General features: G+C 43.1%; 1 protein-coding gene across 2 annotated transcripts in view; it reads right to left on the bottom strand.

Annotated features, from left to right (window-relative positions):
• Window positions 1-21984, bottom strand: part of appa (amyloid beta (A4) precursor protein a) — a 174119-nt gene that overhangs the window by 59417 nt on the left and 92718 nt on the right. For both annotated transcript variants that reach the window (XM_070893219.1, XM_070893218.1), the window contains exons 3-4: window positions 20683-20812; window positions 4126-4238 (exon numbers count right to left, since the gene is read on the bottom strand). In XM_070893219.1, coding sequence (XP_070749320.1) covers window positions 4126-4238; window positions 20683-20812 — 243 coding nt within the window. The remainder of the gene's footprint in view (window positions 1-4125; window positions 4239-20682; window positions 20813-21984) is intronic.

Raw genomic sequence — 21984 nt, 5'->3', positions numbered from 1 at the left:
AAATATCCTCTCTGCATCCACCTTGTCAAGCCCCCTCATAACCTTATGTTTCGATATTCCAATGAGTAGAGGCCCAACCTACTCAACCTTTCCTCATAAGTCAACCTCCTCATCTCCGGAATCAATTTAGTGAACCTTCTCTGAAATGCCTCCAAAGCAAGTATATCCTTTCGTAAATATGGAAACTAAAACTGCACGCAGTATTCCAGGTGTGGCCTCATCAATATCCTGTATAACTGTAGCAAGACTTCCCTGCTTTTATACTCCATCCTCTTTGCAATAAAGGCCAAGATTCCAGTGGCCTTCCTGATCGCTTGCTGTACCTGCACACTAACCTTTTGTGTTTCATGCACAAGTACCCGCAGGTCCTGCTGTACTTTGCAATTTTTCTCCATTTAAATAATGTTACTCTTTGATTTTTTTCTGCCAAAGTGCATGACCTCACGTTTTCCTCCATCTGCCAATTTTTTGCCCACTCCCTTAACCTGTATGTCCATTTGCAGATTGTGTGTGTCCTCCTCACACATTGCTTTTCCTCCCATCTTTGTAACGTCAGCAAACTTGGCTACGTTCCACTCAGTCCCTTCTTCCAAGTTGTTAATATAGATTGTAAATAGTTGAGGTCCCAGCACTGATCCCTAATTCCAATAAGATCGTGCTGTTGTTAGACCTTTTTCCTGATTTTCTCAAAGGAGTTTAGTTCACTTCACAAGTGCCAGGCTTGTGTTTTACACATTTTTCCCCATGGATCCCAGGTGCGCAAGTGGACAGCAAACTTCTGCTGGGAGTTTCGAGATAGAGCGAGAAAAGCACATTTCTTTTCGTAAGAAAGACTTGCATTTATATAGCGCTTTTCATGACCACCGGATGTCCCAAAGCACTTTACAGCCAATTAAGTACTTTTTTGAAGTGTGGTCACTGTTGTACTGTAGGAAACAGGGCAGCCAATTTGAGCACATCAAACACCCACAAACAACACTGATAATGACCAGACAATCTGTTTTCATGAGGTGATTGAGAGATAAATATTAGCCAGGACACTGGGGAGAACTCCACGGCTCCTCTTTGAAATAGTGCCATGGGATCTTTTACATCCACCTGAGCGCGCAGACAGGCCCCTCTGTTCAACATCTCATCCAAAAGACGGCACCTCTGACAGTGCAGCACTCCCTCAGTACTGCATTGGAGTGTCAGCCTAGATTTTTATGCTCAGATCTCTGAAGTACACAAGTCCACAAGAACACAAGAACATAAGAAATAGGAACAGTTGTCGGCCATTCGGCCCCTCGCGCCTGCTCCACCATTCAATATCATGGCTAATCTGATCTTGTCCTCAACTGCACTTTCTTGTCCGCTCCCCATAACCCTTGACTCCCTTATCGACTTGAACCCACAACATTCTGATTCAGACAAGGGTGCTACCAACAGCCACAGGAACACTTGTATTTCTTTCTGTACATATACACCACGCATTAATAGTTTTCAGTGCACAAGAAAGTAAAGAGACATTTTTATAAACTTTAGGAAAGATGGAGGGAAATTGATGAAAAGGTGGGTGGGGAAACAATTTATACTCTTAACCAAGATTGCTACTGTTCATAATGCAATGGACTGACCACTGATAAGTGCAAGTGTTGGAGGTGGTAGTGCAGCATAAGCATGATGCACCACTTACTCGCATTAATAAAATAGCAAAGGAGGTCATTTCAGTAATGCTGAAATAAGTGTCAAAAAGAAGCCAAGCTACTGGGCAACCAGACACCAAGTAACAGTGCAAGTTGAAATTAGCGGTACTGTAAAGACTTGAAGCACACATCTCAAAATCTCTTCTTTCTCTTGCTTGCCCTCCCACCAACAAATATTATAAATAATTAAAATTGATGCCGAGACAATAGCATCATTGAGAAGTTGGAAAACTAGCTGGCAGAGCTGAAAAACCTATTAACAATTAGCCGCATTTGTTCTGCATCAAACTTAATTAAATTGAATTTCAAATCTAATCCAGATGCAGTCTGGCGTTAATATAGTTGAACCACACGTGTTATTGTACATGGCCTGAATGTTCTCTACTGAAAATACTTTAATGGGGGGGGGGGGGGGGCAGATAACAGTCAAATTTAGGAGAATTTATTCATACAGAGCAGTTCTGCACCACTGAAATCATTAGCAGACTGACCTATTAAAAGTCAACCTTGGATCACTGCTGAATCTGGATCATAGAAATTTAAGTCACGATGCCGCCATTCAGCCCATCATGTCAGTGCCGGCCGAAATGGAGCTATCCAGCCTAATCCTACTTTCCAGCTCTTGGTCCAGCTTTGTAGGTTACACTTCAAGTACATATCCAAGTACTTTGTAAATGAGAGTTTCTGCCTCTAACATTGTTTCAGACAGTTCCAGACACCCACTGCGCTCTGGGTGAAAAAAAGTTCTCCTTAACCCCCCCCTCTAATCCTTCTACCAATTACTTTAAATGTGTGTCACCTGGTTATTGACCTCTCTGCTAAAGGAATCAGGTCTTTCCTATCCACTCTAGCTAGGCCCTTCATAAATTTTATACACCTCAATTAAGACTCCCCTCAGCCTCCTCTGTTCCAAAAGAAAACAACCCCAGCCTATCCAATCTTTCTTCACAGCTAAAATTCTTGTAAATCTCGTCTGTACCCTCTCAAGTACAATCACATCCTTCCTGTAATTATGGTGACCAGAACTGTACGCAGTGCTCTACCTGTGGCCGAACTAGTGTTTTGTAAAGTTCAAGCATAATTTCCCTGCTTATATTCCATGTCTCAGCTAATAAAGGAAAGTATCCTATAGGCCTTATCTACCGGCCCTGCTGCTGGATAGATGCAGTTCAAGCGTTTGAAGGACTGATTCTAAAGCACAAGGAACAGGCAGAACTTGGTGCCAGTGATTCTCACAGGGAGAGCTTCTGATCTCATCCAGCTCAGGGGAGGGGTGAGGGATGGCAGGGAAATGAAGAAAGAAAAGTGATGTCCATTTTGCATTAGGCGAAGGAGGGGAAATGCATAGCATGAATTCAAGCTGCTTGCCTGCATCACCCAGTAACTAGTTGCAGAGTCAAGTTAGGAGAAGCTGTGGCGTATCTGATTTTTTGGGTGAGAATGGTACACAACTTGAAGGAAAATAGTGAACACCACCCACGGAAATCAGACAGACCATCTCCAAACTACTAGGAAATATCATATCGCTATAGGCAAGAAACATCCACCAAGAGCTGTGATGGGGATGGAGGGCGTCAGTAGAGGGTATGGGAGCACCAAAGCATGCTGCTCAGAATGAACACAGGGTATATGCCTGTAAACTCCACACAGCCAGGTTTCTAGCCTCAGGCCAGCCATTGAAGTTGAAGTAATAAAGAGGGTACAGCTTCTCTGGAACGCTCTACCTGCCACAGAAACAGATTCCATAAATAATTTGAAAAGGAGTTGGACAGGTATCTGATGAGGAACTTGCAGGGTTACAGACAGAAAGCGGGGATGGACTAAGCACCACTGCTCTTTCAAAAAGCCAGACAGGCACAATGGGCCGAATGGCCTCCTTCTATGCTGTACGAAGTCTATGAAATCTGAATGAATCACTGGGTCGTTCTCCTAAACCAATCTGGCTCCTAGCAACGTTGGCAGACATGGGAACAGAATGGCCACCCCCAGGCTGTAGAAGGTCAATGGCACAGGGATACCTGGTGTAGTGAGGGAGATTGGTAAAGTAACTAAGGCATCAAAAATTCCAGTCACTCCGGGTCTGATCAACAAACACAAGGAGACTTCTTCACTTTGTCCCCTGCACGGCCACCCATCTGTGGCGCTCCCATAAACAAAATGGGCATTAAAACCAGTTCGACAAACAATGACGGAATTCAAGGGACTGGAAAAAAAGGTAATACTCATTAAAGACAGAAATTTATTTTTTACAAAGAACGATTTTGGCACTCAAGATCAGATTGCTCTGCCAGATTTTCATTTATGGCACAAATACATTCCTTGCAAACACAAAAGTTACATTTAGAATAATTGGCTGATGAAGGGATAAGGATCTTAAATCACTAGCTGCAGACAAACATTTGCTTAGTCACTGAAGACCCTCTCAGTAAAGTGACTGTACCTCTTTGGCCACAGTGTGCCAATACAGATGGCTCTCACAGGTGTCCATCTTCTCCCGGTGCAGAAACTTGCACTTGTCTGGGACGAGGAGTGCATCACTTACGAATTCCCCAACTGTGATGGGAAAGAGAAGAATGTTAGTGACAAAGCAAGCGCATCATCAGAACGCAAGTCCCTAAAATTAGCTTAACATGGAGGCACGCATCTAAGGAATTCAACAACAAAGATCAGGGCAGTAAACTGAAATCATCTCTTTCCATATCCCAATGGGTGTAAATGAAATGCTGCTGACAGCTTACCCAAAACAACAGCATTCCATTTCATATTATGTACCGGTCAGCCTCATAATAGGGCCTTGTGCTGTTCAAAGGGCAGGCTGCAAAGTTCCCTTTAAGCTGGAAGTCCCACGTAGCTGGTTCGCCGGCTTTTAAATAGAAAAACCGCACACGCGTAGAAATTTGAATGAGCGCGCAAGTACATTAAAGGGGCCGCATACCCAAAATAAAAAATGAGAGGGGGGAACATTGGCTGGCAGTGACAATTTGAAGGTTAAACCAGGTGACCACCCTAACTGAGTCAGCTGGGTTACATAAAATCAAAACATTGCAAAGAATAATTAACTACAGATTTGCTTCCTCCAGTGTTGCTTTGTAAATATTTAATCGCAAGTATTGAGACGGAAAAATAAACCACGCTCAAATCCCTACAGTAGACACAATTATAAATTTAGGATAGCATGCTCGAGTGATCAGGTCGTTCCAAATATATGCACTGAAATAGCTAACTAAGCATCCAAGAAATAAATCTACAGATTTCTTTTAAAACATGCACCTCTGTATACTGCTCATTCAATTATGAACAAGGATATTAAATTTGATCATAGTTGGCAATTTTATTAGAATTGGAGCATCCCTTCAATAGTATCAGGATAGTAACACTCCTATTAATAACAAATCACGTGACCTTTTTCCTAACTTCAGATCAAAGCAATGTTTCGAATTTATATTCCATTTTACCATCACCCGTTAATATTTAGTGGAGAGAGAGAGAGAGAGAGGGAGGGAGAGAGGGTAAGGCACAATGGAGCAGATTACTTCAGAAGGCACTGAACAACATCTCACTGGGTAAAATAGTCAACCGAAAGCAGACACTAGTTGGTTTGTTTTTTGCATCTTCCCATTAGGTGCTTCCGGATCCTAGTATAGCGACCCCTATGTTGGGTCAGCAACATCCTCGCCCCATTAGATACACTGCTGTTGGGAAAGGGTCCTAACTCCTCAGCTTATCCTTACAATTAAAATAAAGACTGAAAGAATGTTACGCTCTTAACTTCGTTTTTTCCATAATAGCATATACCACATGTAGAGGTAAAGGCTTAACTCAAAGGGTCAGCTTGTGGAAGAACTGATCTGTAGGTAAAGCCATCAAGTGTAGTGATTCGGGGTCATTTACTTGACTCAAAGCCACTGTGCTATAGATTCCTGCTGTTTCTACATTTCACATCTATACTTGTTAATTCACAATAAACTTACAAACAGCGCTCTCGAGAGCTTAGTAGGTAAAATAGATCGGAGCCTAAGACCAGCAAAGCTCAATTGTGAATTGAGATGCTGTGACTCTTCTAGTTAGTGGTTCTTACTACAAAGGGCATATGCATAGAAGTCAAGATCAGATTTGGTGGTGGTGTATGAAAAACCCACCAGGCCACTGTCGACAGACTGACAAATGATTAATGACCATGTAGGCAATGCCAGAGGGTGCCCAGTATGTGTGCAACAGCATGCCACGGGAATCGGAGTCTCAGTGAAATTGAAGTCAATGGGAATCAGGGGGAAAACTCTCCACTGGCTGAAGTCATACCTAGCACAAAGGAAGATGGTTGTAGTTGTTGGAGGTCAATCATCTCAGCCCCAGCACATCGCTGCAGGAGTTCCTCAGGGCAGTATCCAAGGCCCAATCATCTTCAGCTGCTTCATCAATGACCTTCTCTCCATCACAAGGTCAGAAGTGGGATGTTCGCCGATGATTGCATGGTGTTCAGTTCCACTCGCAACTCCCAAGATAATGAAACAGTCCGTGCCGATATGCAGCAAGACCTGGACGACATTCAGACTTTGGCTGATAAGTGGCAAGTAACATTCGGGCCACACAAGTGCCAGGCAATGACTATCTCCAACAAGAGAGTCTAGCCACCTTCCCACGACATTAAATAGGATTAAAAATTACAATCGCCGAATTCCCCATCTTCAATATCGTTTGGGGGGGGGGGTCATCATTGACCAGAAACTTAACTGGACCAGCCACATAAATATCGTAGCTACAAGAGCGGGTCAGAGGTTGGGTATTCTTTGGCGAGTGACTCATCTCCTGACTCCCCAAAGCCTTTCCACCATCTCCAGGGCACAAGTCAGGAGTGTGATGGAATACTCTCTTCTTGCCTGGAGGAATGCAGCTCCCACAACACTCAAGAAACCCAACACAATCCAGAACAAAACAGCCCGCTCGACTGGCACGCCATGCGCCACCTTAAACATTTACTCCCTCCACCACTGGCACACCATGGCTGCAGTGTATATCATCTACAAGATGCACTGCAGAAACTTGCTAAACCTGTGACCGCTACCACCTAGAAGGACATGGGCAACAGGCACGTGGGAACACCACCATCTCAGCGTTCCCCTCGAAGACACACACCATGCTAACTTGGAAATATATCGCCGTTCCTTCATTGTCGATGGGTCAAAATAAATCCTGGAACTCCCTTCCCAGCAGCACTGGGAGTACCTTTACCTCATGGACTGAGCAGTTCAAGGCAGCTCACCACCACCTTCTCAAGGGCAATTAGGGATGGACAATAAATGCTGGCCTTGCTGGGGATGCCCACATACAACGAGTGAATGAAAAAAGAGTCAAGCCCATTAGAAGCAAACATATATTTAGGAAGTGAAGAAATAAGTTTGGCTCTTAGTGCATTGCAAACAAAAATTTGCTCAAATTTGTAGACCATTCACATCCAAATGACTCAAAACTGCAGAACTATGGCTCCAGGATGACCAAGGCTGGGAACTCAACATCCAGGAGTATTCAACATTTAGGAAGGATAGACAGATAGGACGAGGCGGCGGGGTGGCATTGCTGGTTAAAGAGGAAATTAATGCAACAGTAAGGAAGGACATTAGCTTGGATGATGTGGAATCGGTATGGGTGGAGCTATGGAACACCAAAGGGCAGAAAACTCTTGTGGGAGTTGTGTACAGGCCATCAAACAGTAGTAGTGAGGTTGGGGACAGAATCAAACAAGAAATAACGGATGGGTGCAATAAAGATACAGCAGTTATTATGGGTGACTTTAATCTACATATTGATTGGGCTAACCAAACTGGTAGCAATGCGGTGGAGGATGATTTCCTGGAGTGTATTAGGGATGGTTTTCTAGACCAATATGTCGAGGAACCAACTAGCGAGCTGGCCATCCTAGACTGGGTGATGTGTAATGAGAAAGGACTAATTAGCAATCTTGCTGTGCGAGGCCCCTTGGGGAAGAGTGACCATAATATGGTAGAATTCTTTATTACGATGGAGAGTGACAGTTAATTCAGAAACTAGAGTCCTGAACTTAAGGAAAGGTAACTTTGATGGTTTGAGGCGTGAATTGGCAAGAATAGACTTGCATATGATACTTAAAAGGGTGACGGTGGATCAGCAATGGCAAACATTTAAAGATCACATGGATGAACTTCAGCAATTATACATCCCTGTCTGGAGTAAAAATAAAACGGGGAAGCTAGCTCAACCGTGGCTAACAAGAGAAATTAAGGACAGTATTAAAACCAAGGAAGAGGCATATAAATTGGCCAGAAAAAGCAGCAAACCCGAGGACTGGGAGAAATTTAGAATTCAATAGAGGAGGACAAAGGGTTTAATTAAGAGGTGGGAAAATAGAGTACGAGAGGAAGCTTGCCGGGAACATAAAAACTGACTGCAAAAGCTTCTATAGATATGTGAAGAGAAAAAGATTAGTGAAGACAAATGTAGGTCCCTTGCAGTTGGATTCAGGTGAATTTATAATGGGGAACAAAGAAATGGCAGACCAATTGAACAAGTACTTTGGTTCTGTCTCCACGAAGGAAGACACAAATAACCTTCCGGAAGTACTAGGGGACCGAAGATCAAGTGAGAAGGAGGAACTGAAGGATATCCTTATTAGTTTGCAGATGACACTAAACTGGGTGGCGGTGTGAGCTGTGAGGGGGACGTTAAGAGGCTGCAGGGTGACTTGGACAGGTTAGGCGAGTGGTCAAATGCATGGCAGATGCAGTATAATGTGAATGTGAGGTTATCCACTTTGGGGGCAAAAACGTGAAGACAGATTATCTGAATGGTGGCAGATTAGGAAAAGGGGAGGTGCAACGAGACCTGGGTGTCATGGTTCATCAGTCATTGAGAGTTGGCATACAGGTAACAGCAGGCGATGAAGGCGGAAAATGGTATGTTGGCCTTCATAGCTAGGGGATTTGAGTATCGGAGCAGGGAAGTCTGACTGCAGTTGTACAGGACCTTGGTGAGGCCTCACCTGGAATATTGTGTTCAGTTTTGGTCTCCTAATCTGAGGAAGGACGTTCTTGCAATTGAGGGAGTGCAGCGAAGGTTCACCAGACTGATTCCCGGGATGGCTGGACTGACATATAAGAACATAAGAATTAGGAACAGGAGGAGGCCATCTAGCCCCTCGAGCCTGCTCCGCCATTCAACAAGATCATGGCTGATCTGGCCGTGAACTCAGCTCCACTTACCCGCCCGCTCCCCGTAACCCTTAATTCCCTTATTGGTTAAAAATCTATCTATCTGTGACTTGAATACATTCAATGAGCTAGCCTCAACTGCTTCCTTGGGCAGAGAATTCCACAGATTCACAACCCTCTGGGAGAAGAAATTCCCTCTCAACTCGGTTTTAAATCGGCTCCCCCGTATTTTGAGGCTGTACCCCCTAGTTCTAGTCTCCCCGACCAGTGGAAACAAACCTCTCTGCCTCTATCTTGTCTATCCCTTTCATGATTTTAAATGTTTCGATAAGATCACCCCTCATCCTTCTGAACTCCAACGAGTAAAGACCCAGTCTGCTCAATCTATCATCATAAGGTAACCCCCTCATCTCCGGAATCAGCCTAGTGAATCGTCTCTGTATCCCCTCCAAAGCTAGTATATCCTTCCTGAAGTAAGGTGACCAAAACTGCACGCAGTACTCCAGGTGCAGCCTCACCAATACCCTATGCAGTTGCAGAAGGACCTCCCTGCTTTTGTACTCCATCCCTCTCGCAATGAAGGCCAACATTCCATTCGCCTTCCTGATTATCTGTTGCACCTGCAAACTAACTTTTTGGGATTCGGCCACACTAGTCTGAGCTGAAAACGCCCGATCTCGTCTGATCTCAGAAGCTAAGCAGAGTCAGGCCTGGTTAGTACTTGGATGGGAGACTGCCTGGGAATACCAAAAGAGTTTCATGCACAAGGATCCCAAGTCCCTCTGCACCTCAGCATGTTGTAATTTCTCCCCATTCAAATAATATTCCCTTTTACTGTTTTTTTCCCCCAAGGTGGATGACCTCATACTTTCCGACATTGTATCCCATCTGCCAAACCTTAGCCCATTCGCTTAACCTATCTAAATCTCTTTGCAGCCTCTTTGTGTCCTCTACACAACCCGCTTTCCCACTAATCTTTGTGTCATCTGCAAATGTTGGTACACTACACTCTGTCCCCTCTTCCAGGTCATCTATGTATATTGTAAACAGTTGTGGTCCCAGCACCGATCCCTGTGCACACCACTAACCACCGATTTCCAACCCGAAAAGGACCCATTTATCCCGACTCTCTGCTTTGTTAGCCAGCCAATTCTCTATCCATGCTAATACATTTCCACTGACTCCGCGTACCTTTATTTTCTGCAGTAACCTTTTGTGTGGCCTTTTGAAAATCTAAATACACCACATCCATCGGTACACCTCTATCCACCATGCTCGTTATATCCTCAAAAAATTCCAGTAAATTAAACATGATTTCCCCTTCATGAATCCATGCTGCGTCTGCTTGATTGCACTATTCCAATCTCGATGTCCCGCTATTTCTTCCTTAATGATAGTTTCAAGCATTTTCCCCACTACAGATGTTAAACTAACCGGCCTATAGTTACCTGCCTTTTGTCTGTCCCCTTTTTTAAACAGAGGTGTTATATTAGCTGCTTTCCAATCCGCTGGTCCCTCCCCAGAGTCCAGAGAATTTTGGTAGATTATAACGAATGCATCTGCTATAACTTCCGCCATCTCTTTTAATACCCTGGGATGCATTTCATCAGGACCAGGGAACTTGTCCACCTTGAGTCTCATTAGCCTGTCCAGCACTACCCCCCTAGTGATATATGAGGAGAGACTGGATCAACTGGGCCTTTATACATTGGAGTTTAGAAAGATGAGAGGGGATCTCATAGAAACAAGATTCTGACTGGACGGGACAGGTTAGATGCGGGTAGATTGTTCCCGATGTTGGGGAAGTCCAGAATCAGGAGACACAGTCTTCGGATAAGGGGTAGGCCATTTAGGACAGAGATGAGGAGAAATTTCTTCACTCAGAGAGTTGTTAACCTGTGGAATTCCCTGCCGCAGAGAGTTGTTGATGCCAGTTCATTGGATATATTAAAGAGGGAGTTAGATATGGCCCTTACGGCTAAGGGGATCAAAGGGTATGGAAAGAAAGCAGGAAAGGGGTACTGAGGGAATGATCAGCTATGATCTTATTGAATGGTGGTGCAGGACCGAAGGGCCGAATAGCCTACTCCTGCACCTATTTTCTATGTTGCTATGTTTGAAATTGTGTTAGGGAAATTGATGGGATTGAAGGCCAATAAATCCCCGGGGCCTGATAGTGTGCATCCCAGAGTACTTAAGGAAGTGGCCCTAGAAATAGTGGATGCATTGGTGATCATTTTCCAACAATCTATCGACTCTGGATCAGTTCCTATGGACTGGAGGGTAGCTAACGTAACACCACTTTTTAAAAAGGGAGGGAGAGAGAAAGTGGGTAATTATAGACCGGTTAGCCGGACATCAGTAGTGGGGAAAATGTTGGAATCAATTATTAAGGATGAAATAGCAGTGCATTTGGAAAGCAGTGACAAGATCGATCCAAGTCAGCATGGATATATGAAAGGGAAATCATGCTCGACAAATCTTCTGGAATTTTTTGAGGATGTAGCTAGTAGAGTGGACAAGGGAGAACCAGTGGATGTGGTGTATTTGGACTTTCAAAGGCTTTTGACAAGGTCCCACACAAGAGATTGGTGTGCAAAATCAAAGCACATGGTATTGGGGGTAATGTACTGACGTGCATAGAGAACTAGTTGGCAGACAGGAAGCAAAGAGACGGGATAAACGGGTCCTTTTCAGAATGGCAGGCAGAATCTTGGGACAGAATCTGCTGAGGGGCAATGACGTCACGGGGCTGCAGGACACTGATTGGTTGGATATTAGATGAGGAGGATTCGCAGATGGAAAACTCGAACCAATCATATCAAGATCTGACAGTCATTCGATTCATCTAAATATCATCGGCCTCTGAATGTGGAAGGAGAAATGTTTGTATGTTCTGTCAGTGGGAAAAGATTTCAAACATTAGTGTGACTGGAAAAGCACCGAGACACACACCCGAGTGAAAGTGTTCCAGTGCACTTACTGTGGAAAGAGCTTTAACAAGTAACAATGGAGTGCCGCAGGGGTCAGTGCTGGGATCCCAGCTCTTTACTATATACATTAATGATTTAGATGAAGGAATTGAGTGTAGTATCTCCAAGTTTGCAGATGACACTAAACTGGGTGGCGGTGTGAGCTGAGAGTAGAACGCTAAGAGGTTGCAGGGTGACTTGGACAGGTTAGGTGAGTGGGCAAATGCATGGCAGATGCAGTATAATGTGGATAAATGTGAGGTTATGCACTTTGGGAGCAAAAACACGAAGGCAGATTATCTGAATGGCAGCAGATTAGGAAAAGGGGAGGTGCAACAAGATCTGCGTGTCATGGTACATCAGTCATTGAAAGGTGGCATGCAGGTACAGCAGGCGGTGAAGGCGGCAAATGGTATGTTGGCCTTCATAGCTTGGGGATTTGAGTATCGGAGCAGGGAGGTCTTACTGCAGTTGTACAGGGCCTTGGTGAGGCCGCACCTGGAATATTGTGTTCAGTTTTGGACTCCTAATCTGAGGAAGGACGCTCTTGCTATTGAAGGAGTGCAGCGAAAGTTCACCAGACTGATTCCTGGGATGGCTGGTCTGACATCTGAGGAGAGGCAGGATCAACTGGGCCTTTATACACTGGAGTTTAGAAGGATGAGAGGGGATCTCATAGAAACATATAAGATTCTGACGGGACTGGACATGTTAGATGTAGGAAGAATGTTCCCGATGTTGGGGATGTCCAGAACCAGGGGACACAGTCTTCGGATAAGGGGTAGGCCATTTAGGACTGAGATAAACAGAAACTTCTTCACTCAGAGTTGCTAATCTGTGGAATTCCCTGCCGCAGAGAGTGGTTGATGTCAGTTCATTGGATATATTCAAGAGGGAGTTAGATATGGCCCTTACAGCTCGGGGGATTCAAGGGATATGGAGAGAAAGCAGGAAAGGAGGACTGAGGGAATGATCAGCCATGATTTTGTTGAATGGTGGTGCAGGCTCATAGGGCCGAATGGCCTACTCCTGCATCTATTTTCGATGTTTCTATCTATGTTTCTATGTAAAATGTTGGGCGAAAGCTTTGAAAATCGCAGGAAGCCATAAAAACAATTCTGGCCTTTACAAGCCTGAAAGTATTTACGCAGGCACCTAAAACTCGTGACTCATTGCTTCATTCTACTTGTAGGGTTTTCTGTTTGGACGAGTCAATCCTTTAAATGAAGGTGGGTCTTGGGATGTACAGAGATCAGCTGTTCTACATCACCAGCTGCTGGAGTAACGCACTCCAGTCATCAAAATGACGTTATTAATGTAAAATGTCCTTAAATCTTCAGGCTCCATTAAGTGTGAGGTAACTGTTGCGGTCAGATTGATGTACATTTTTTATAAAAAACTTCCAAAAATAAGATGCCTTCATTTGAATCTACAATTTTCAAAACAGCCAGAAGAGAATTTGCAGAGATTCAGGCAGGTTCGACATGTAGATTAGAGCCTTCCGCTCTTACTTTTATTCATGTAAGAAACGCTTTTCGATCTTTTTTTCTCCAACGATTTACCTGGTAACTTCTATCAAACAATTAACATGCAGGTACTAGGGACTTACTGTAAATGCTATAACACACAAACTTCGTGTGGTTTTAACAGGTTAAGAACGGAACATAAGAGTAGACCATATGCCCCTTCGAGCCTGGCTGATGTATCTCGATTCCCTTAGTATCCAAAAACCTAGCGATCTCTTGAATATACTCATCGACTCAGCATCCACAGCTCTCTGAGATAGAGAATTTCAAAGATTCACAACCTTGAGTGAAGAAATTTCTCCTCACCTCAGTCCTAAATGGCCATCCCCTTATTCTGAGACTATGACACCGAGTACTAGGCACACCAGTCAGGAGAAACATCCTCCCAGCATCTACCTTGTCAAGCCTCTTAAGAATTTCATATATTTCAATGAGATCACTTCTAATTTTTCCAAATTGTGGAGAATATAGGCCTAGTCTACTCAATTCACAGGACAATTTCCCCTCCCCCCAATCTAGGAATCAGTCTGGGGAGAAGACAATAGAAAGAATAAAATGTTCCAATGCAGCACATTCCTAGGAGGTACATGAAGCCTCTTCAACTTGATGTTCTTGACATAGTACTTTGACCAAGCCAGGAAGTGACTAACAGTAGAATGTATTAACTATATTAAGGGTGATATAAATGCAAGTTGTTGCTTGCAGTCATGCTCAGCAATGTGTCCTAGTTAGGTTTACCCGACTATGGAAGTAAAGCAAATCAAATTCGTGATGACCTAATTTAGGGGATTTACAGATGCTGAAATGAAGGACAGTCGCACATCTGTTTCAACATAAAATGGAAAAATAAACCCAGACTGACAAGCTAAAAATGTCATCTGTTTGTTAAAGATGTTCTTAGAAATGAGCTCGAGCACTCAATCTAATTAATAGCATGGAATAGGCCTTATCAAATTGAAAATCTCGTCATCAGCATCGAAGACCGGGTGTGAACAAATGTAAGGGCTCTTCTGAAGCGGAGGCTGAGTATAGAGAGTGCTGTGTAGTGCATTGAAATATGCTGCATATGATCTGGCAGTACTTGATGCCAACACTGGGTGCCTGAATTGGAGTGTGCTCCCTTCCCCAGCACCAATATCACTCATTGAGCACAAATCAAAAAAATTCTAATTGTTCCTTTATATAAAAAAATAAAGTTAAAACTGCCAGGATTGTGCAGCACCTGGATTACATGGCAGGTAGATGACTATCCTTAGAAATGGAAATGGGTCATTCATGAACTTTATCAACTAGTTTGAGACTGCAACTAGTTTCAACTAGATTTAGTTTACAGGATTGTACAGTGATTGCCAGTTTAGGATAACTACAAAAGAAAAGATTTTAAACAGTAAAAAGGCCTCGGTGACTGCTGTTGATGTTAAAATGAAGAGAGATAGAAGGCAAGACTTAAAATATAGCATAAAATGGCTAGAAATTGGAAGCACTCCACAAAAAATAAGCATCATGGGTAAACACAAAACAGACAGCACATACCAGAACTGGTATTTCAGTGTTGTGCAATGCTACACATCACACTGTGACCAATCACCTCAGTCAGGCACCAGCCACTGTGGACTTTCTGTAGCTCTGCTTTCTTGTCTCCAAAGGAATCCTTGCGGTGCTCAATCTATTGAAGCAAGCCATCTGAGTAATGATTGAGCTGGCAATGGAAGTCCAAAACTCACGTTCAGTGGTGTGATTTTAGCTGTAGGTAATTTTGTAGCGCATAAAAGGGACATCACATTCGGGCTAAGACTTGCTCCGTTAACAGCTAATGTGGGGAAGGAAGTGCTGGTTCTTGCTGTATACAGTTTAAGCAGCAGCAGCAGCTCTCTGGTATCTCAATCAAGTGGCCATCTAACACATGAAGAGTGTGGAGAAGTTTTGATTGTGAATTCTGGAGCACAAAGCCGAGATGTTTGAAGGCAAATCAGCTAATGGTGGGACAAAGGGTGGGGATGGGGTGCACAAAAGACCAGAGTAAAAGCAATGCAGAGTTAAGGGTGGGGTGGGAAACAGCGCAGTGGTAAGGTTAGAGAGAAAGGGAAGCGTGAGGCTATGAAAGGGTGAGAACTTTAAATTGGAGGTGTTGGGGATCGGAAGTCCATGTAAGTTAGCAAGAACAGGGGTGATAGTTGAGCAGGGCCTGGTGCACGATAGGATATGGGTTACAAGGCAAAAATAACTACTTGTTCTACACTTTCTTCTGCCTTATTTACTGAACATTATTTAAGGATTTCATGCATTTTCATAAAATCTGTAAGTATAACTTTCAAATGTGTGACATGGATTTGCACAGCTTGGCTTTGGGACATGTAGCATTCATTGTGTATGCAGATTTTAGTTCAGAGCCATGTTCTTGAATTCAATCTATCACTGTATGGCCTAGTACAGACTATCGTAAAATACTTTGAAGGGTGTAAGATACATGTAAAACAAACTGACCAGCCCAGCCTCAGTCTAGAGGAAACCCATCGCTGCAGGGTCCAATTGTGAAATAGTCACTCCCAACACTAATCTGAAGTGGTTCAATATGAGATACAGACCCATTCCCATCCTGCCCAACGGGATTGGACAGGTTAGATGCAGGAAGAATATTCCCGATGTTCGGGAGGTCCAGAACCAGGAGTCACAGTCTAAGGATAAGGGGTAAGCCATATAGGACCTAGATGAGGAGAATCTTTTTCACCCCGAGTATTGTGAACCTACGGAATTCTCTACCACAGAAAGTTGTTGAGGCCAGTTCGTTGGATATATTCAAAAGGGAGTTAGATGTGGCCCTTACAGCTAAAGGGATCAAGGGGTATGGAGAGAAGGCAGGATTGGGGTACTGAAGTTGCATGATCAGCCATGATCATATCGAAGGGCCGAATGGCCTGCTCCTGCACCTATTTTCTATGTTTCTATTCTGTCTACTGCATAGCTGAAGTATCCAATATGCAATCTTTTTGTTTTTAGAATTGAAGAATATTTTCTTCTAAAAATTATGTTGTTTTACAGCCTACATCCTGAAAGCAAAAGCATAATTAGTACTCTGTCTTCTGCTAGAGCGGAATCAGTCAGCAAGGAATATAAACCATTAAAACCTCTTAACCTAATTAAATTTATGCACTAACTAACTAATTTTTAACAGATGACTTAAAAGTCCAAGGACCTGCGGGATGTAATCTATATTCTACCTATGTGTTGTGTGGTGAAGTTGCATGCAGATGATGGACTTTAGGATGGGGGGACACGGCGGGGAAGACTAGAAGAAAAAAGTGATTATTACGATGACCCACTATCCAATGTTCCATTTAAGCTACGCAGTACTCCGGATTTACCGCACAGCCAGCTCACCAGCTTTTTCAAAGGAGAAAAACAGTTCATGCGCAGTATTTTAATGGTCCGCACAACCCCTTAAAAGGGTCGTACACCCCCCCAAAAAATGAAAGGGAACATTGCCACTATGTATTTTATTACCATCGTATGGTAGAAGGCAACTTTAGAGTGGAGTAAACACAGCCGTCCACAACATATTCACACAAAGCATCACTGGTTCACCTCGATAGGCAGCTGTGTGCTGATGCAATTATCATATTAAGCAATTCAACATCAAAGGGAGCCCACACCCCACAGTGAACCTAGCGTGGGCTGTTCAATTAGCCAGGTTCAGTCAAATATTTCCAGCCACTGCTTTTGAAAGATCTCACTTATTGAAAGAATTATTTATGCAACCAGAATTTGAGACACGTGGGGGTAGAGTTTCCGCTTTGGGCATTTTCGGCAATCCTGCGCAAATTGTGGTAGTTTTGAGAAGTGTTTCTCCCTTCCCCGCCATACTGCTCAAACATGCACATATCCCTGAACATAAAAATCTGCCATGAACCAGCGCAATCGGGTACCGTTTTAGAACGTAATATTTAAAACAACATTTTTTGCTTTTGGAAACATTCCTCGATATATTTAAGGGTGATAGCTTGGTGCATTTGGTTAATAAGTAACTGAAAATGACTATAAAAAAAACTATACAGAACCATATTCTAGTTGTGTTGGTGTAATCAATTTCTTCGTAAATTAAAAAAAATATTCAACAGCTTTTAAAACATTCCGATTATTCTCCAGTTTAAATACAAGAGCAAACGAACACAATTAGCAGAAACTCCCAATGGTGATTAATACAATCTGGGGCGTGGGCCAGTTTTGTGGGTGGGACTGGCTTACATCGCAATGTGTTTGAAACTTAATCGCGGAAACTCTATTCAGGTCAGATGCAATTTGCACTTGAAATTCGGCGATCTTCTGCGCTGGTTTGGCCAATTTTGGACGAATTAAAAAAGCACAACCAAGCAGAAACTCCAGATCAAGCTGTTTAGTTCGATGGAAGAGGTGGGAGACCAGCAACTCCTGAATTACATTGTTTAGTCAGTGAAAAAAATACCTTCTATGTTGTCCCATTTCCTCTAAATTAGAATTCTTTAAAAGCAAAGATATTTATTCTAGAGGAGGTCACTTTTAAATGTACATTTTTTTATTTTTGTAGACATGATGCATTTTACTATTGTCTCAAACCAAAATGAAATCCTTTTGCAGCCCTGGTAACAGCAATTAGTGATGTTTACATGTGCAGTTTCAATGATAAATGTTGACATAAAAAATGCGACTCAATTGTGACACAGAAAATAAGGTATGCAGGCAGAATGTTGCACGCCTTATGTGGTTACAAAGTTAACCTTTGATCTGATGCTGCCTGCTCCCGCCTTGTTGCTGACTCTCACAGCTGTCATTCCTTTCCCCACCCCCGCCCTGGATTCTTGATCCCGGACACATAGCTACAATGGTTGTGGGGGTTGCCAGATGCATTGGGACTGTAGGTCGAGTTGTGTTGAAGTTTAGAGGTATGGGAACAGGGAGAGAAGAGAAAGTAGGAGACATTTCTTCAGCAAAATGTATTTCAAATAATAGCATTAGACAGTTCCTCGTATCGAGGGTGACTTGCTTCCACACCAAAAGGAATGAGTTCACAGGTGTTTCAATGAGGGACCTGACATTCTAGGTCCCGAACTACAGATCGAAGGATGGAGGATGCCTGTGCGTGGATTCTTTTAACGTGGGGTGGCTGTTGCACGCCAGCCACCACACGGGCTTGACATAGCTAGATCTTGATCCAGTGGCAAGGGTTAACCAAGACGAGAGACCAAGCTCTGCTGCATGGACCTAGTGCGCACACATGCTCCTACTATCCATAGATTGCAGTGTGGGCTGGCCCGTGCTGCCCCAGGGCAACACGGACCAGCCCACACCGTGATCTTCAAATAATACATTTTCCCAGATCAGATCACTGCGGAAGGGCTGGGGTGGGGGGCATATTTACTTCTGAGAATAGATGGAATTAATTCTCCTTCAGTGCTTGCATGTGTCTCCAGCCCAAAAAGATCCACTAAACCTTAGTATGCCCATCGTAGTGCTACTAAGCACCAGTACTGGCCCTTTAGGGATTCCACGTGTGAAAACCTTGCTCCAGGATCTTCATGGAACCTGCAGCTGCCCCAGTGCTAAGCTGCAGGCCTATAGCCAGGAATGCAGCTATTGAGCTTCTCGTGGTGGGTGGGCTGTCGGGTAGGGATAGTAATCAAAAGAGGGTGAAGGAAAAATCCTTCTTCAATTCCTTCCCCATCAAGAAGTTTTAGGACATGCTTTCCCACCCCAAGCTGTACCACAAGTACGCTAGTTGCTTTTATCTAACTAAAACAGGGCACTCAGTTGAGTGATAGGAAAGCTGTTTAAGGAAACCTCAGTCTCACGAAAAGCACCACAGCCACTCGGGCATTGTACCGAAAACAGATTGACGCTCTTTAAAGCGACAGGAAAGAACTGCAAGTTGGGGAGGGAGGAGGGAAGAGAAAAGGAGAGGAAGAACAGCTCACCTCAGGGCTCAGAGGGGGACTAAGCAGGGACAGGGAGAGGCAGCAGGAGGGATCATTTGTTGGGAAGCTCAATTTATACAGCCCACAAGGGATAGAAACATAGAAAATAGGTGCAGGAGCAGGCCATTCAGCCCTCCTAGCCTGCACCGCCATTCAATGAGTTCATGGCTGAACATGAAACTTCAGTACCTCCTTCCTGCTTTCTCGCCATAACCCTTGATCCCCCGAGTAGTAAGGACTTCATCTAACTCCCTTTTGAATATATTTAGTGAATTGGCCTCAACTACGTTCTGTGGTAGAGAATTCCACAGGTTCACCACTCTCTGGTTGAAAATGATGCTGAGAAGAACAGAACCATCTACATCAGAGATAGATCTTGGAGGACTCATTAGTAAAAAAAGAAATTTAAGTATGACAGATAGATATGATGGAAAAAGCGTGACGAAAATGGAACAGTGCATTTAGGAAGCATTACACTCAAGAAATACAAGCTTTATGCAAGGCTTTTAATATATCATAGGTATACAGAGTATTAAAAATGATCTTAGTAGAGAATTGTATAAACACATCTATTTTAACACAAAGTGATGCACCATGTTCTTTTGGTGACTGTAGTTGGACACTGTGGAGTATCAATTAGGTTATGTTGTGAGAGGGGCATTTACAGCGGGGTAGAAGTTATGCTGCAACTATACAAAGCTCTGGTTAGACCATATCTGGAGTACTGTGAGCAGTTCTGGGCAACACATCTTAGAAAGGATATAGTGGCCTTGGAGGGAGTGCAGTGTAGATTTATCAAAATCATACCTGGACTCCAAGGGTTAAATTACAAGGAGAGATTACACAAACTAGGGATGTATTTCCTTGAATTTGGAAGGTTATGGGGTGATTTGATCAAAGTTTTCAAGATATTAATGGAAACTGATGGGGTAGCTAGAGAGAAACTATTCTCGCTGGTTGGCAGTCTAGGAGTAGGGGGCATAGTCTGAAAATTAGAGCCAGGCCATTCAAGAGTGAAGTTAAGAAACACTTCTACATGCAAAGGGTGGTAGAAGTTTGGAACTCTTCCGCAAACGGCAATTAGTGCTAGGTCAACTGTTTATTAAAAATCTATCAATCTCAGATTTTAAATTAATGGTATTAAGGGATATGGGGCAAAGGCAGGTACATGGCGTTAGGTCACAGATTAGACATGGTTTCATTGAACAGACTCGAGGGGCTCAGTGGCCTACTCCTGCTGTTCACAGAATGTTCAAAGCATCAATTAATTTTCAGAGAAAATTTTTCATAGAATGTAATGCGGAACATTTTATCAGCAATTGCAAGAATAAAGTGCTACAAATAAAGTGCTAAAATAAGCGCAACACACATACCCAAACATCTGTAAGGAACCACGATGTGAGGGTGGCCTTTGCATTGCTTACGGCCCTTTTTGCACCAGTTCTGGATTGTGACTGGCTGGTTGGCCTCAACAACATTGGTGATCTGCAAATCAGGGTAAACCTACGAGAGAGAAAAAAAAAATCAATTTAAAAACATACCCAAAAATAACAGCATTAATCTAGCCTTGATTCAGCCACCATTTTAGTCCCGACGTTTGTATTTCTGAATTGTTGTATGCGCAATTTTCACTGTCACTGACTCCTCGACACACACACTCCTTTTCCACGCTTGGAAGCAACTCTATTCTTAAACGCAAATCATCAGTGACAAGAGCTCCCCGGCAAAATTGATTTGGTAGGCTATGTACGTCTGAGGATCAATGGAACTAAACACCACTATATTCTGAGGTTTGGAAGAAAATTATGCATTCTGGTTAATCTACTAAAAATAAAATACATTCAAGTTCAGCGTGTCATAATTATAACAAGCTTTCAGTAATAATGAACTCTCAAGATTCAATTTAAAATGGAAAAGTTTACAGTAGCAATACATTTCCATTCTAGACATCTTTAGCAGGCTTTATAAGTAGAATTACAGTATTTATAAAATGTAGACAGTTACAGGCAACGACTCCTTTTTGAGGGGAGCCACAGAAATAGCTCATTTGGCCAAGTGGACCACCTAACTTAATCACACTCTCCTACTCTTATCTCATACCATTTTAAAAGCAACTATTTAATTCCCTTTTTAAATTGTGTGGTACAGTTTGTGATACAGAATTCCACATTATACGGACCCTATATGTACGTATCCTATACATGAAAATTTTTATCCTATCCTCCATTTTAATTGTGATTATCTTAAATTTCTACATTCATTATCACTTTGCTAACCAGTGAAAAGAATCCTAACACTTCATTTTCAAGACCCCAATCTGGTCACTAACGTGCCCCGTAATTTTTTTGGGTGCACGGCTCCTTTAAGGGGCTGTACTACAGCCCATTAAAATTACCGCACGTGTGGTTTTTGACAGAATGCCATGGAACCGGCTGCGTGGAACCTGCAGATTGCTGCGCGGCCGTGCAGCTAAATGGAAACATTGCTGGGTCACCCCTTAACTTTCTCAAGTCTCTTTATAACTATAACCCCTCGTCTGTGGCAAAATTCAAGTGAATCTACACTGCACCTTTCCCATTGCTCATATCCTTCTTATAATAGGTGACCAAAACTGCAGAATACTCCAACTCTAGCCATGGCTATGTACAAATTCAACATTAGCTTCCTGCTTTTGT

This window comes from Pristiophorus japonicus, chromosome 11 (genome assembly GCF_044704955.1).
Source record: "Pristiophorus japonicus isolate sPriJap1 chromosome 11, sPriJap1.hap1, whole genome shotgun sequence".
Taxonomy (NCBI): domain Eukaryota; kingdom Metazoa; phylum Chordata; class Chondrichthyes; family Pristiophoridae; genus Pristiophorus; species Pristiophorus japonicus.
The sequence above is the reverse complement of the archived record's forward strand: the minus strand, read 5'-3'. Positions and strand labels throughout refer to the sequence as shown.